This window comes from Echiichthys vipera, assembly GCF_963691815.1.
Source record: "Echiichthys vipera genome assembly, chromosome: 3".
NCBI lineage: Eukaryota > Metazoa > Chordata > Actinopteri > Perciformes > Trachinidae > Echiichthys > Echiichthys vipera.
This window is the reverse complement of record NC_139828.1, coordinates 9,376,688-9,391,037: the sequence shown is the minus strand read 5'-3', so window position 1 is coordinate 9,391,037 and position 14,350 is coordinate 9,376,688. Positions and strand designations below refer to the sequence as shown.

The window sequence follows — 14,350 nt, the reverse complement described above, 5'->3', positions numbered from 1 at the left end:
TTTAGAGATGTTCCTGCTAAAAAACAAACAAAGCAGATAAGGAAATAATAAGATAACTTTGAAAACAGCCTTTAACTAAACAAAGTTTACAAAGTTCATTACAGGAAAGCATAAAGGCAAGAATGAAACACGACAAAGTTATAAATACAGAAAACATGATCAAAAGAAAAACTTTAGAAGTGAAATGAAATTTTTAAAAATGCATGAGGAAACACCACAAGGTTGGAAGTTGGCAAGATCAAAAGGCAATTACATAAAAACAAGTCTATGAGAGTGTATTTTGAGAATTTCATTTAAAAGATGGTTCTGAATGAGTGAGTTTGAGTTCTTTGGGCGGGGCAATCCGCAGATCTGAGGCCGCTGACTGAAAAGTCAAAATCATAGTCTGAGTGTCTCGGGTTAAAGGATTATACTTCACTCTCAAAAATGACCATTTGTGTATCAATTACTCCCTGAGTGTTGCTTCCAAATCATGAAGAAAACGGGACAGAAAAGTAGGGGGCTGCAATTGACGACAGCAAAACTATATCAAAACAACTTTTTACAAACTCTCAGGGCACACTCACACTGTCCATCCGTACCGTGCCCCGTGCTTTAGGGTACTTGTCCCCCCCTCCCTCTCCCCCCGCGGGCCGGGCCCGTTTGTACTCACACTGCATGGGCCTCGGCGAATGCTTCTTGCTGCCTATACGTCATCACGCTGTAACACGTCACATGCATTGATTGACGTCATTGAGATGCGTTACTTTGTTTACAAATCTTTCCATAGACCTCAGAGTTTTTGTGCGTCTTGTCGACTGTTTTTGAATATTTTCATCCGACCAAATCCACATCACACCAACGTGAACATTTCGCCACCATTGTTTTAAATGTCCGCGCATGGTCCGTCCTTCTTTTTTCTATGTCCGAACAGGCGCACATAAAAATGACGTAAGCACCGCCGTAGACCTCATGCTTGTGCACGTACACAAGCGCACGCTCATGCTCGTACATGTGCAAATGTGCTTTACAAAAGCCCACCTCTCCCAAACGGGCCGTGTCCGGCAAGTGTACCGCTCCTGGGCGCGGTACAGTTACACTCACACTGGTCAAATGAACTAGACTTTAGCCGTGCTTGGGCACGGTACGGATGGACAGTGTGAGCGCGCCCTCAGACGACTAGTGCAGTATGAAGTCTTAGTATGCTAAGTATTTCCCAAAGACATGCGTTTTCTCCAAAACCTTACGATTCAAAACACTTCCGCTACTATCTGAGAAGCTTGTGCAGTCACACTACTCACCCGTGCGTGAGACTATTGTGAATAGTAAGGTTTTAGCGAAAAAGGTGCTGAGCACACAACTGGATAAACAAGACTTGGATAATAATTAAAGTTTGCAAATGGATTTTTTGATATATTTTTGCTGATGTTAAATGATGTACCCTTTTACTGCAATGGATCAAGACTTTTCTCTGTTTTTGATTCCCCATTCACCGTGGAGACATGCAACAAAAGCAATGAATCAAAGGCAGCACCTGGTGAGTAATTGATATACAAATGGTCATTTTGAGGTTAGAAATTTCATTTAAAATCCCAAACAACATGTCAGTGAAGTTTAAGTTCCCAAATTAGAAAACATGTTTTGAAAACATGACGGAAAGAGACATTTAAAAGTTCAGCATCAATATGTCCCTGTCACTCTGGATACTCCACAGACCACACTGTCCACAGTTTTTATAGATACAGTGGACAGTTCCAGTGGAGGTTTTGAGTAAAAAGTCGCTATAAGAAAACTGCTCACGGTAAAGTATGTGGATTATCCAGAGCAGCAGGGTCGATGTTTCTGAAAAGAGATGTTTCTTATGAATTTTTAAATGTAATTTATTTTTGCTGCAAGCACCATAAAAATTCCTTTCACCCTTTGTATTGTGGTTTGTCTTTACCAACATCCCAGAAGTGAAACCTTACACACCACATGGACCCATTATGCTTATGTGTGCCCAACGTATACAGCTGTACATGGAGCTCAGTGTGCTCAGTGATTATGGATGGTATACCCCAGATCCATAATGTATTCATTCCCTGCTGTATTTACCACGTTCATGAATCTGACACATACATCAGTAGCTTCATTACGTTTCAAACACCACCACATCCCCTCCCACCGGAGGGATGGCCTGCTATAAACTCGGCAACATCACGGATGCTTACTGATAGCATGACCTAGAAAGTAAAGGAAGATGAGTGTGTCTTCAACATGATGCAGAAACAAGCCTCAAGTAATAAAATGAACAGAGTAAAGCTACATGTTGAGGATAAACTAGCATATGACTCAATGAAAGAGACGTAAACCTGATCACCCTTTGTTCTAAACATTGACCAGAGTCTGAACAACAAAGCTGGACCAATCACTCTGATGTATGTGTGTGCGTGTCTGCATGCACGTGTACAAGTGATGGATAGCACAAGACATCTTCACATCATGCGGGATCTAAGGAAGCTAACGAGATGCAGAGCACCGTTGACACCATGGCCTTACAAAGCAGGAGCATGCTCCCCACGACGGCCTCCAGACACCGAGAGCTTTGATCTGCCGTCGTACGGAGACGTCAGACAGGCCTATCGAAATGATAGAACAGATGCTGTTCCTATCAAAGTGTGTTGGAATCAAATGATCAAACCCGCTCCGCTCATATCAAATGAGATCACCACATACACATTGTTGAGAAGGACAAAGACTGTAAATCTCTTGATGGCATCTTGCCGTGCTTTGGATAGGGGGGCCACCTGGGTTCAGGTAAGGTAATCCTGTTTATTTCAACAGTGATCTAATAAAGGATAAAAGAAGATATTCTACATAAAAGCAAGCAAGCTGTACTATTTGCTCAGATATGTTTGAATTTAAAGGGTTGATTTGCCCGCATTACAAAAAAAAAATTTGTCATGGTATCTAGCCATGCAGATAGATGGCAATTTAAGAGATTTTGAGGCTTTGTTTCTCAGAATTCTGCTGCTCAACCATTGGGAAATGAAATATTATAATATCAACAGGAGCATTTCTTTCCAGAGAAAGTGTCCCAGTAACTCTGGATAATCCACAGGACACACAGTCCACTGTTCCATAGGGATTATCTCTAAGTAGAAGGTAGCTCTAATGACAACTGTACCGAACAGTCTGTCGACTACTCAGAGTAACCAGAACTCTGGAAAGAGGTGAAAGAGTCACATGGAAACATATATTATACCGCTCTCATGTCTGTCTTTTACATATGATCGAAGGCTAGAAACAGATTATTTTAGGACCTTATTTTTAAACCTCTAAAAAGTCTTACTGCATTTATTTACTCCCTGCAAATACACAACTTGTCATTGTTACATATTTGTTATTTATAACATCTTGGTGCGAGTATGCATACATTTTAACTGTAGACAGAGCCAGGTTGCTTCTAGCCTTTATGTTAAGATAAGCTACTTGCCTTCCTATGTTCCCCAGCTCAATATCCTTTTAATAAGACACATTAAGGAGACATTTCAAAGGGGTTTATGTTCAAAGCAATGCTTTTTCCCCAAGGTCAAATGTTCTATGTTTCCCTGTATCAGTGAGGCTGACATCACCCACTTACAGTTTATAGCCTGGGCGTTATACTCTTTGAAACCTGAAAATAGTTTTCTTAATGGATTTTTACCTGTTAAACTGTAAGTTGAAACATTCATCTCCCTTCGTTCTCTTGCAATTTAAACGAGTGCTGAAAAATTGTGGCCAGAATGATAATCACGATAATTTAATCAATATTGAGATCACGATTAATTATCACGATTATGTGTTGATTTTAACCAAACAAATGTTATTGTCACATAGGCTTGTTATAATGCTTTCACATCCATGTGGTGCTACATTCCTGCTTATGTACAGTTATGTGCATCAAATCAAAATAGGTCTCTGCAACACATTTCTCGGACCTCGTACATTCATCGTATAGAACTTTGCGGTGTTTTTTTCCGTGATTAAACAGGTTTGTTGTGAGGCTTTGTTGTGCCCACACAGCTTTATGGCACTCTTTGCAAATGACCTGTTCTTGTTTTGTCACTTGCCTTGAACCCGAAATGCTTCCGTAAAATGGATGACGATCTGATTGTCAGGACAAGCCCCTTGGCCTCGCCTCTACTACGCTAGACATTTTTTTGTTTTCTTTGTAAGATAGTTTATCGCCTTCTAACCGGCGACTGCTTTCTCTTGTGGAGCTTTCCCCACCTTAGCTGCTCAGTGGCTGTCGACTAGAAAGTAAACTGCGCGGTGGTGCAGCGAACAACTCTGATTGGCTAATGGAGGCACGTGATCAGGCAGTGGTTTATGGAGCGTCAGAGGTTTAAGGAGAAAGTGTTTTCTCTTTTACTCTGAGGAGTGCTAATCTATGATACAGAGCGTTCTATGAACAGAATGATGCATTTTAAATCTTGCTCGATCACGCAGATTTGAACTTGGGAAGCCAAAATCGTTATGGGGAGGATAGCCCTTTCCAATATCTGACAATGAGGACCCCGCGGATCATAGCCTTCCTGGCTCTAGTATCCTACTTAACGCAAATTTATAAGAGGGGTATCGATCTTCTTATCCACCTCTCAGCGCGAAAGCAAAATCCTCAAATTGTTGAACTAGTCTGTTAAATGAAAACTGAATGTGCTGAATACAAACAAAGCCACATTCAACACCGTTATACTGCTAAATATATAGGAGAAGGATCAAAACCTGGACAAACCTGAACAAAACCACAACGATCTGCACGTCTAGATGCTATTTTCATTTGTTTGAACTGAATATTAATCCGTCCCAAACAATCAACACAAACTGTAAAGCAGCAAACATTCAGAGAAATAAATCAGGACACCAAAAACTAGCCAGATCCTTACCTTTTCTTGGTACTGCCGTCTGGATGAGTCCAGAGACTGGATGAGTGCGGTTGCATGGCCGATGAACATGGCGTAGCAGGTGGCTCCCACGATCATACTGAGCATGGTCAGCCAGATGTCAGACATGCTCTCTGGGGCCTGTCTTCCATATCCAATGCACAGCATGTGGCTCATGGCCTTAAAGAGGGCGAAGGAGTAGAGCTCGGTCCATGTGTCATTCTGTACGGAGGGAAGAGAAAAACAAGATGAGAAAAAAGAATATAAGGACTGTGGAGGAGAAAGAAGAGAACTCTTTTATATATTGTTGCTTTCATGCTACGATGATTTCGACCTTATGACCTGAGCCTGTCGTCTCTGCCAAAGGTAGGTTGTTAAACCACACTACAGTGAAAATTTATACAATTCATAGTGCGACAGGAGTGGTGATAGAGCGGGTAAATGAAAGAATAAGAGGGCTAAAGAGAGAAAGACATTCCTGGTGAAGTGTATGGATCTGTGTCTGGTAAATGTTTCAGGTTTGGTGGAGAGCCTTATCATCATCAGTGAGCCGCCTCGCCTCGTCTAGGCTAGAGCAGAGGGAGAAGAGGAAAAAAGTGAGCGTTAATGAGGAGACTGTACATCTGCCCGCTCCAGTCTGCCTTTGATTGGTGCTCACACTCTCAGTCAGCCCTAATTCTCCTGTGTAGATTCATTAGAAAGCACTCGTCCACAGTCACCGCTGCTGCCAAACAGCTGTGGTTGACACTGTCTGGGGTTCACCGCCGCATGTGGGCTTCTTCTTCTGTCCCTCGCTTAGACAAGTGGTGTCTTCAGTCACTGATTGACTGGTCGGATTTGTATCTGATTTGTGTTTTTTCCAGGGGCATTTGCATTTCATTTGAGAGTCAAATTTGGTTTGGAGGAGGTGAAAGAGGATATACTGACTGGCATGAGGCTGCGCTGTCAAATCAAAATGTGTGTTTAGGTGATTTGAGGAATAGCACAGAGAGAAGATGAGATTTTAAAGGCACTTAGCGTCAGGCAGCAGGGTAATCAGAAACTCTGCCCAGGTGGCTGAGTGTGAAACCCTGAGCATGGCTCAAAGTTTCATATCTGTCTTGAGCTGTCAGCTGGATCGGTGGTTTGGATTTGTTTGAGGATATAAAACTGGACCTTCATCAGTTTAGAGCCTTAGAAATGATAAGCACCTTCATCATTATCTCCAGCTTTGTTGTTATTTCTATACTATGTAGTCTAGTAACCGCAGTCATTGTCTCGCTGTCATCCTTAAGCCTGGTATATTAAGCAATAGTTCAGACAAATTCAGCCATAAGCATGCTGGTGGATAAATCTACTACTGTCACATGCTGTTGTGGCAGAGACAACCTCACTGTACAGTAGGGTGTAACAGTATATAAGAATAGCTCATCTTTGGGTCGAAGGTGCATTATTCTAAGTTTCTCTCTGTAGCTTTAAGTGAGCGTCCACAGGTATAAATGAGCTCATCCTGTATTCTTAGAAATCTTTTTGTGGATGTCAAAGCCTCAGCACAGGTGAGTCCCCTGTGTCCGCTCCGTTCCACATAAATACAAAAGATAACCGTAACCCTAGATTCGGTAGAATTCATGCTTTAAATTTAAACTTGTACTCCGTAAGATTTGAGATACCTTGTTTCTAGTGGCCTCTTTGCTGGTAAGATGTAACTGCAGGTGACTTTTTTTTTTTTGCTCTTTTGTAAACTTTATCGAAGCACATTCACCTCTCTACTTCCAGTCTGTCCCCTATATGTTACCCTCTTAAATCCACACACACACACACACACACACACACACACACACACACACACACACACACACACACACACACACACACACACACACACACACACACACACACACACACACACACACACACACACACACACACACACACACACACACACACACACACACACACACACACACACACACACACACACACACACACGTTCCTATTACACTTCTGCCCTCACTAAAGGCCTGACTCAGAAGTTGGAAGTTCCCAATTTTCCCATTAAAAGTGAACGCATTCTAATACTCAGCAAAAACACAAGCACAAGTGCTTTCATTAGTGGGTCATATGATCAATCACCATTGTTTTAACTCACTCTCTCTCGATAGATAAGAACTTAAAAGGCAATTAACTAGATGCATTCATACCATATGTATGTTTACATCTGTAGTTAAGGTCCAAGGAACATCCAGTAACCTGTCTACTTACATGTAGGGAATAGATATTTGATATTTTTACTTTACATGTGAGTGTATGAGCAGGAAAACCCTCAGAGACAGAGACGACACACCCTGACCAGCTGCAACTGGTCAGTAGTGTTTGAGATAATGGCTGATTAAAACTGACAGTGTACAGCTGTCGCTTACTATTGAAAATTACAGCTTTCATAGTAATACAATAACCTCATTTCACAAAGATACCACACTGTGTGAGGGAGGGGGAGAGAAAGAGAAAGCTAATGAAATTAGCTGGTGTCCATTTTATTTGCCATCGGTCTTCACTGAGCAGCGTGGATGAGAGCTAATTGTACATAATACATTTAGGGAGGATCACAAAGGGAGTATGGGACATCCATGATGCATGATGGAGTAAGTATAGCATGGTGAGTGTACGTGCATGCTGGCAGGTCAGTGTTTGAGACTCAGCTTGTACTCGAAAGCGTGTGTGTGTTAGACTTTAACAGGGTGCAGTCCCTCCGACAGTCTAAAACTGATACAGGGAGTTTGGTTTGGCATTTTGAATGTAAACTGCCCTAAAAGACCTTGTTAGCAATGTTAAGATTCATTATTTAGACCGAGGGCGTTCATGTTTGTATTCATTATTCAAAACCAAATGAGCAGTTGCAAGATTTGGTGTCTGCTGGAATAACTTGGCAATATTAATGAGGAAGTCTGACATTAAAGACAAAGATATTTCTCTCTATTGGAGTCCCGTGGCCAGGTCTGCGCTTGACACACTCCTCTCAAACACACCGCGTAGAAATGAGAGTCGGCTTCTACACATTCAGAAAATTAAACTGGATTATGTGTTAATGCAAAAGTAATAAGCAGGATTTCAGGGCATCACTGTGTTTCCATAAAACTGCCATATCACAGGTTTGAATTCGTAACCTGAATGCAAACATTTTCTTTCTCTGAACATAGGTATTGCACAGAAAAGAAAATACTATAAAATATTAAAAGAAATAATATGATTAGAATAATTAAATATTAAAAACGTGATTATATCTAGTAAATTACAAGTATTACAAGAGGGTGTACATGGGCAATGCATCACTGAGCCAGATGCTAACGTCAGGGTGCTAATTTGCTCACAATATTATACCCATAATTAGGATTTTTAGCAAGTATAATGTTTATTGTTGAATATCTTTGTTTGGTGTGTTTTGCTAACATTTGCTGATCGTGGTCGATGTAAATCAGTTTTGCAGGTGTTCGTTAACTAAAGCTTGAGTATTGGACAAACATCCCACACAGTCTGGTTTAAGTCTTTCTCAGCTGACCCGTGTGTATCTCAAATCAACTCCATTAGATGTGAACTGGATGCAAAATCATTAGTCAGGATTTAATTGATTTGCGAAAGAAAGTGGATTATAGCTCTGCTGCTCAATAAATTGTAATACTGTTGTTATTTGGATTGAGCTCGTTAGATTTAATTGTTTATTGTCTTTGACAGATATCAAGGTGAAGAAGTTCAACATGATGTGCTCAAGGAACTTGTTGGTTAAACTAACTATATTTCATGTCTTTTGTATAGTTATATTCGGGAGTCAGCAGCCACATCAGTACATTACATTATTATACTGTTATTATACTGTTACATGTTTTAATCTCTTCCTTTATGTCTTTTGTACTTATTTAAATATTGGTAACTTCTTCACTCTGCCAACACAAAACAAAAAGATTCATGAGAGTTGGGGCTTTGTAAACTGGCATCACTGTTTACTCTGCTATATTAGTCCTTACTATATATAAAAACAATTCAGCTCTTTAAGCAGGCTACTTTTTGCCAGCCGCTGTTGTTTTCGAGTTGTTTTTTTTTCATCTACCTCCCTGAGGTATTCAACATTGACAGAACTGCGATGGAGCACACCGCTGCTTTCTTTATTTTCCTTTAGGCAAATCTTAAATTCAGCCATGTAAGTGGAAATTTTTGTAGACACGGTGTCTGGAGGGATAAAACGTACAGGTGCACTGCTGTAAGTCGTCTAAGTCGACAAACAGGGACTCGTTTGCAGAGGAGGAGCAAGCACAGGTTCCACCTTTGTAGGCTGCGTCCTTCACACAATCCAGCCTCTGAATTGAGACACAGCTGTAGATTTCAGACTGCTGTTGGTGTGCAACCATGTGCATCCAGAGAAAAGGTCTAGCTGAGGATGCAAGCTGTGGCCATATGACTCAAGAACAAAGCATATGCTGCTATGGACATGCACGAGGACGCTCATTAGTTTATGATACAAATGAGGAAAAAATATTGATTGGTTTTAAATTTGTCTACACTTAACGGCTCAGATTTACTGTATAATCAAGCTACACAGTAATGCATTGACTGAATCCCGGTGACTAAATTTGAATGGATTGATTAGCAATTGAATGACTTCAAAGAACTTTGGTGAGTTCCTTTATTATTGTCATTGTAGGCAGCTGACTGCAGCATCAGGCACATGTAAATGACATAGTATCTTGTTTCGGCTCAGTTCACTCCACACCCCCTTTTTATATCATCAAAATATCCAATAAAAAACAAAGTTGTAAGAAAAAGGACCACTTGAATGAATGCTAGCATAATAGAACCTATTTCAAGGGACAGAAGTCACCCAGGAAAATGTATCTGAAGTGAGCTTTGAATTTTAAGTTTGGCTCACGTCTCATCTGTTTCACAGAGGGGGCGGAGTTTATGACCTATACTGCAACTTACCACCGGGGAGCGATCAAGATATTTCCGCTTCACGTCTGAGGAGCTGGTTCAGCCATGGAACATTATCTCTCCTACTTTTTCCAGACCTCAAGTTTTTCGACTATTTCAAGATGTAAAGACAAAACCTATTTGTAAAACCCTTGAATATTTATCCTCCTTTTTAATAAAAACCTGAACTCACTGCACATCACTGCTTAGCTTAATACAACGTGACAACTTTTCTTCTGAAAACGGGGTTAGTTTCACAGGGACAGCCTGCCTCACAAACACTGCAGCTCCAACCAGGCTAGGCAGCGTTTAATATGTTTTTTAATTTGTTGCTAGTTTACACGTCTTGACCTAGCGAAAGACAAATTAGCTCAGTTAAGAGCTAACAACTCGCTTCAAAAGAGCCAACATTTTTCAGACCTTGATATATCAGTAGGCTTCTTTTTTTATGTAAAGATTCAATACATTTCCACATGCCACTCATTTGTATTGCCAGTGTTCCAAAACGCACACAGTACTGTAATACACACACTTCACTTCTTCTCTGAAAAATGGACGTTGAGTTACTGAACTCTATTACACCTCATAGTACATGTACCAAATTAATAAAAGGCTTTTGGATCATAACAAGCACTGATCTCTGACACACACTGACACCTCCACACACACACCTCGCACAGTAACTGTCAATTACTCGTATGCGCACTGACAGGCCTGCCTCCCACTTAGATCACTTCAGTAATTGAATGAGTGGGGGATATCCTTATTAACTTTCACAGCAGGAGGGTTTCTTTAAGGGCATCTGTGTGTCTGTGTGAGTGTGTGCATGCATACAGTGCGCATGCATATAAAAGCCATACTAACAATGTGCTATTGCGATTCTAGCAACTGTTCCTCAACAGTAAAATTACAAAATGAGTCAGCAGCGTAACTATTGAATACAGAATCACAGCTCAGACTAAAGCAAGAAAGGAAGAGAGGGTCTTTCTTCTAATGCCACGGATCCAAGAGCCATCAGGCAGATGAGACAAACCCACCTGTCATCCACGTTACAGGAGCCACTTAAATAGCAGGCCATGGTGATCTCATATCTTGTGATCATTACGTGCAGAAGCCTGATTGTCAGGCTTATAATAAACACCACTGTCTGCTGCGTGGACATCTTTTACATGTCACAAATGTAGTTTTTGAGTGTTTTTAGGCAGACCTTAATAAACAATGAAGCTATCTTGATTACCTTATCACAGACTTACGTAAACATAAGTATGAAAGAAGGTATAAAAGGCACATGAGAGTGCATCTGAGCAAGTGAATGAATCACGTGCTGTTTCTTTGTGCTATATAGCCTAAGTGCATGGATGATGCAAAAAAGAACGCAGGCCGCAGTCCAGTAAATATCCAGCGATGAGGATCATTTAACGCTGCGTCTCTTGCTCGAAGTCAGTCTGAAGAGGCTCCCTGACCTTGATTAACCTGAGATGGAGAGCAGCACAGCACACCAGGGGGCCACGCCCGCATGGGTGCTCCCAGGCATTACGGCATCTTGCTCGGAAAACGACACGCAGGCATAAACAATCACCCCGAGGCATGGGAGAGAGAACTGAATGTAAGCATGGCAAAGTGGAAGGGGTGGAGGAAAGGAGTGAAACATAACAGCTGAGAGAAAAGGGATATGACAATAATCGTTGTTATCGCAGATTGTGATAAAAAACACTCACAAAAAGTTAATCGTGGTGAATTACAACTATCGGGATAATCGTTAACATGGTGACTATCCTCACAAATGACTTGGCCTGTGAATTGACTGCAATTTACTTCCGTTTTTCCTCTAACTGTAACATAAATTTGTCCATAAGTAACAGTTCAAATAGATTAGATTAGAATAGAGTAGAATTTCTTTTCCTTTAACAGAAAAGCTTCTCGTTTAATGTAGCCTATTAACAGAAGAAGTAGAAAGTGAAATTGTTTGTTGCATGTACAATTAACTTATGAGTGTGCACATAGTTATCAACCACAACAAACAAATGTAAGTTTGATCCCTTAACAGGCTCTCTGTTCCACTGTGATATTTTTTTATGACATACTGAATTTTAAATCCGGGGGACGTTATGATTTATGATAATTGAAGATTGTTTGTTTTTCACTAAAAAACAACTGTGTCCTATTTTTGATGCAATAAAAAGATATTTATTTCTTAACAAAATTTAAGATTAAGTGTTTCTTTTTGGTGAAGAGTTTTGAATATAGTTTGATAATTATCAGGATAATAAGGTGAATCATGATTATTTTGGATAAGGATGATTGTGACATTCAATTTCTATACCGTCCTGTGCCAATTTATAGAAGCTGCCTGCTCTCTGAGATTTGAAAACATCAACAACCTGTGTGTGTGTGTGTGTATGTGTGTGAGAGAGAGAGATAATTGCTGTAATAGATACACACACAGTGTGTGTGTGTGTGTGTGTGTGTGTGTGTGTGTGTGTGTGTGTGTGTGTGTGTGTTGTGTGTGTGTGTGTGTGTGTGCATGTGTGTGTGTGCGTGTGCGTGTGTGCGTGTGCGTGTGCGTGTGCGTGTGTGTGTGTGTGTGTGTGTGTGTGTGCGTGCGTGCATGTTTGTGTGTGTGTGTAAGAGGGAGAAAAAAAGATGATTAAAACAGAGATGGAACGATAGAGAAACAACAGTGGTGTCCCCTAGGGTCATTAGGTCTGTTCCTTGAGGTCTCTCTCTCTCTCACACACACACACACACAGGCACAGAATCACACACAAACAACCTATGCACGCAAGCAAGCACACCGCTGTGTCAGAGCACACAATGTTTTCAGAGGGCTATTTTGGAGGGCTGAATGTCACAAATGTATGTGCCAAAAATGGAAAGTTCAGCATAGCATTTCTTAGAGGCGTCAGACACCTCAGCAAACAGCCTGTGCATGACAAAGGCACGAGGAAGGAATCATCCAGTCTGCAGAACTTCTTTAGACACAACATTTCATCAGTTTACTTCACATTCTTCCTGCTGGTATTATCTCTATTATTACCTTTATTCTATAACAGCAATTCTCTCTATTAAGAAGTATTTCGCCAGTGTTTGTTCCAATAACACATAGAAGATACACCCTGTGTACTGTATGCTCAGCAAAGGTGATCATCTGACCAACATGAACCATAAAGACACACATTGTTTGAACCAGTTCTGAAATCCAAGCCTGAATATTCTGTATCAGGATTATAATAAATATCTTATTTTGTATTGATGGTCTCTCCTGGCTGCACAACTTACAGGCCTACCGCAGGTATTACAGGCAGTATGTGTGTGTGTGTGTGTGTGTGTGTGTGTGTGTGTGTGTGTGTGTGTGTGTGTGTGTGTGTGTGTGTGTGTGTGTGTGTGTGTGTGTGTGTGTGTGTGTGTGTGTGTGTGTGTGTGTGTGTGTGTGTGTGCGTGTGTGTGTGTGTGTGTGTGTGTGTGTGGTGCGTGTGTGTGTGTAATACGGTTAAAAGAAAGAAAGAAAGAAAGAAGAGTGACAAAGGCAGGTATTGAGCATCAGGGCAAACACACAGATGTGTTGCACTGCTCCAATCCCCTGACTTCCCTGTGCCTCTGGCTCTGTCAGTCTCCATCTCTCAGTCAGTTATCTCTAATACAGGATGACGAGTCAGGCAGGATGAAAGGGATTAAGCCCCAAATGAAAAAGACACAAACAGAGAAAAATGTTTCCTGATGCTCTTCTGTAATTTGGTGTTTTTCCGCTGTTTTTCAAAAGTGTTCCTAATTTATGATTTATGATTCCTTTGAGGTATCTAATACCTTGTCATCCACAGTGGGGCACAGCAGATATAAAGAGTTGCAACCTTCTTTGTAGCTCAAAGCAATGATCTGTCTGTAAAACCCTGCAGGTGGTTCAAACCTAACTAACTAAATTTTAAATTCTACCCAAGTTACCAAAGTTTCCAAAGATACCAAACACGTCAGACTGAGTTTTGCGGAAATGACTCTACAAAGATGAAAATCATATTGAACTTCTGTAAGGGTACAGCCATGAAAAAAGCATGTTTTCCTTAAGAGTATTGTAACAAATAGATACAGTATACACTAGAGAGGTGTTGATTCAACACCTGGAAGCTGTAGTTTGCGGTCCTTTTGAATTGTATTGATTAATTGTGGATTTTTTTCTAGTTCTAAAGCTTCCTGAGGGGGGCATTGAAAGAGAATTTAAAGAGGGTTCAAGAGGTTGACTGAGGGCGCACTCACACTGTCCATCCGTACCGTGCCCAAGCACGTTTCACGGCTAAAGTCTAGTTCGTTTGACCAGTGGGAGTGACTAGGCGGGGTACGCTTGCCATCCACGGCCCGTTTGGGAGAGGTGGGCTTTTGTAAAGCGCGTTTGCAAATGTACGAGCACGAGCGTGCGCACGTGTACAAGCACGAGCACTACGGCGGTTCTGACGTAATTTTATGTGCGCCTGTTCGGACATGAACATCATTGTTTTTCATGAAGCTTTCAGAGTTGCACCACCTGCTCTCCAGGCAGC

The 14,350-nt window shown here is 41.1% G+C and overlaps 1 protein-coding gene across 1 annotated transcript in view; it reads right to left on the bottom strand.

Moving 5' to 3' along the window:
• Window positions 1-14,350, bottom strand: part of hcn2b (hyperpolarization activated cyclic nucleotide-gated potassium channel 2b) — a gene marked incomplete at both ends in the record, with an annotated part of 46,661 nt that overhangs the window by 23,948 nt on the left and 8,363 nt on the right. Inside the window, one exon of the mRNA XM_083911320.1 lies at window positions 4,887-5,105. Within this exon, the coding sequence (XP_083767446.1) occupies window positions 4,887-5,105 (219 nt within the window). The remainder of the gene's footprint in view (window positions 1-4,886; window positions 5,106-14,350) is intronic.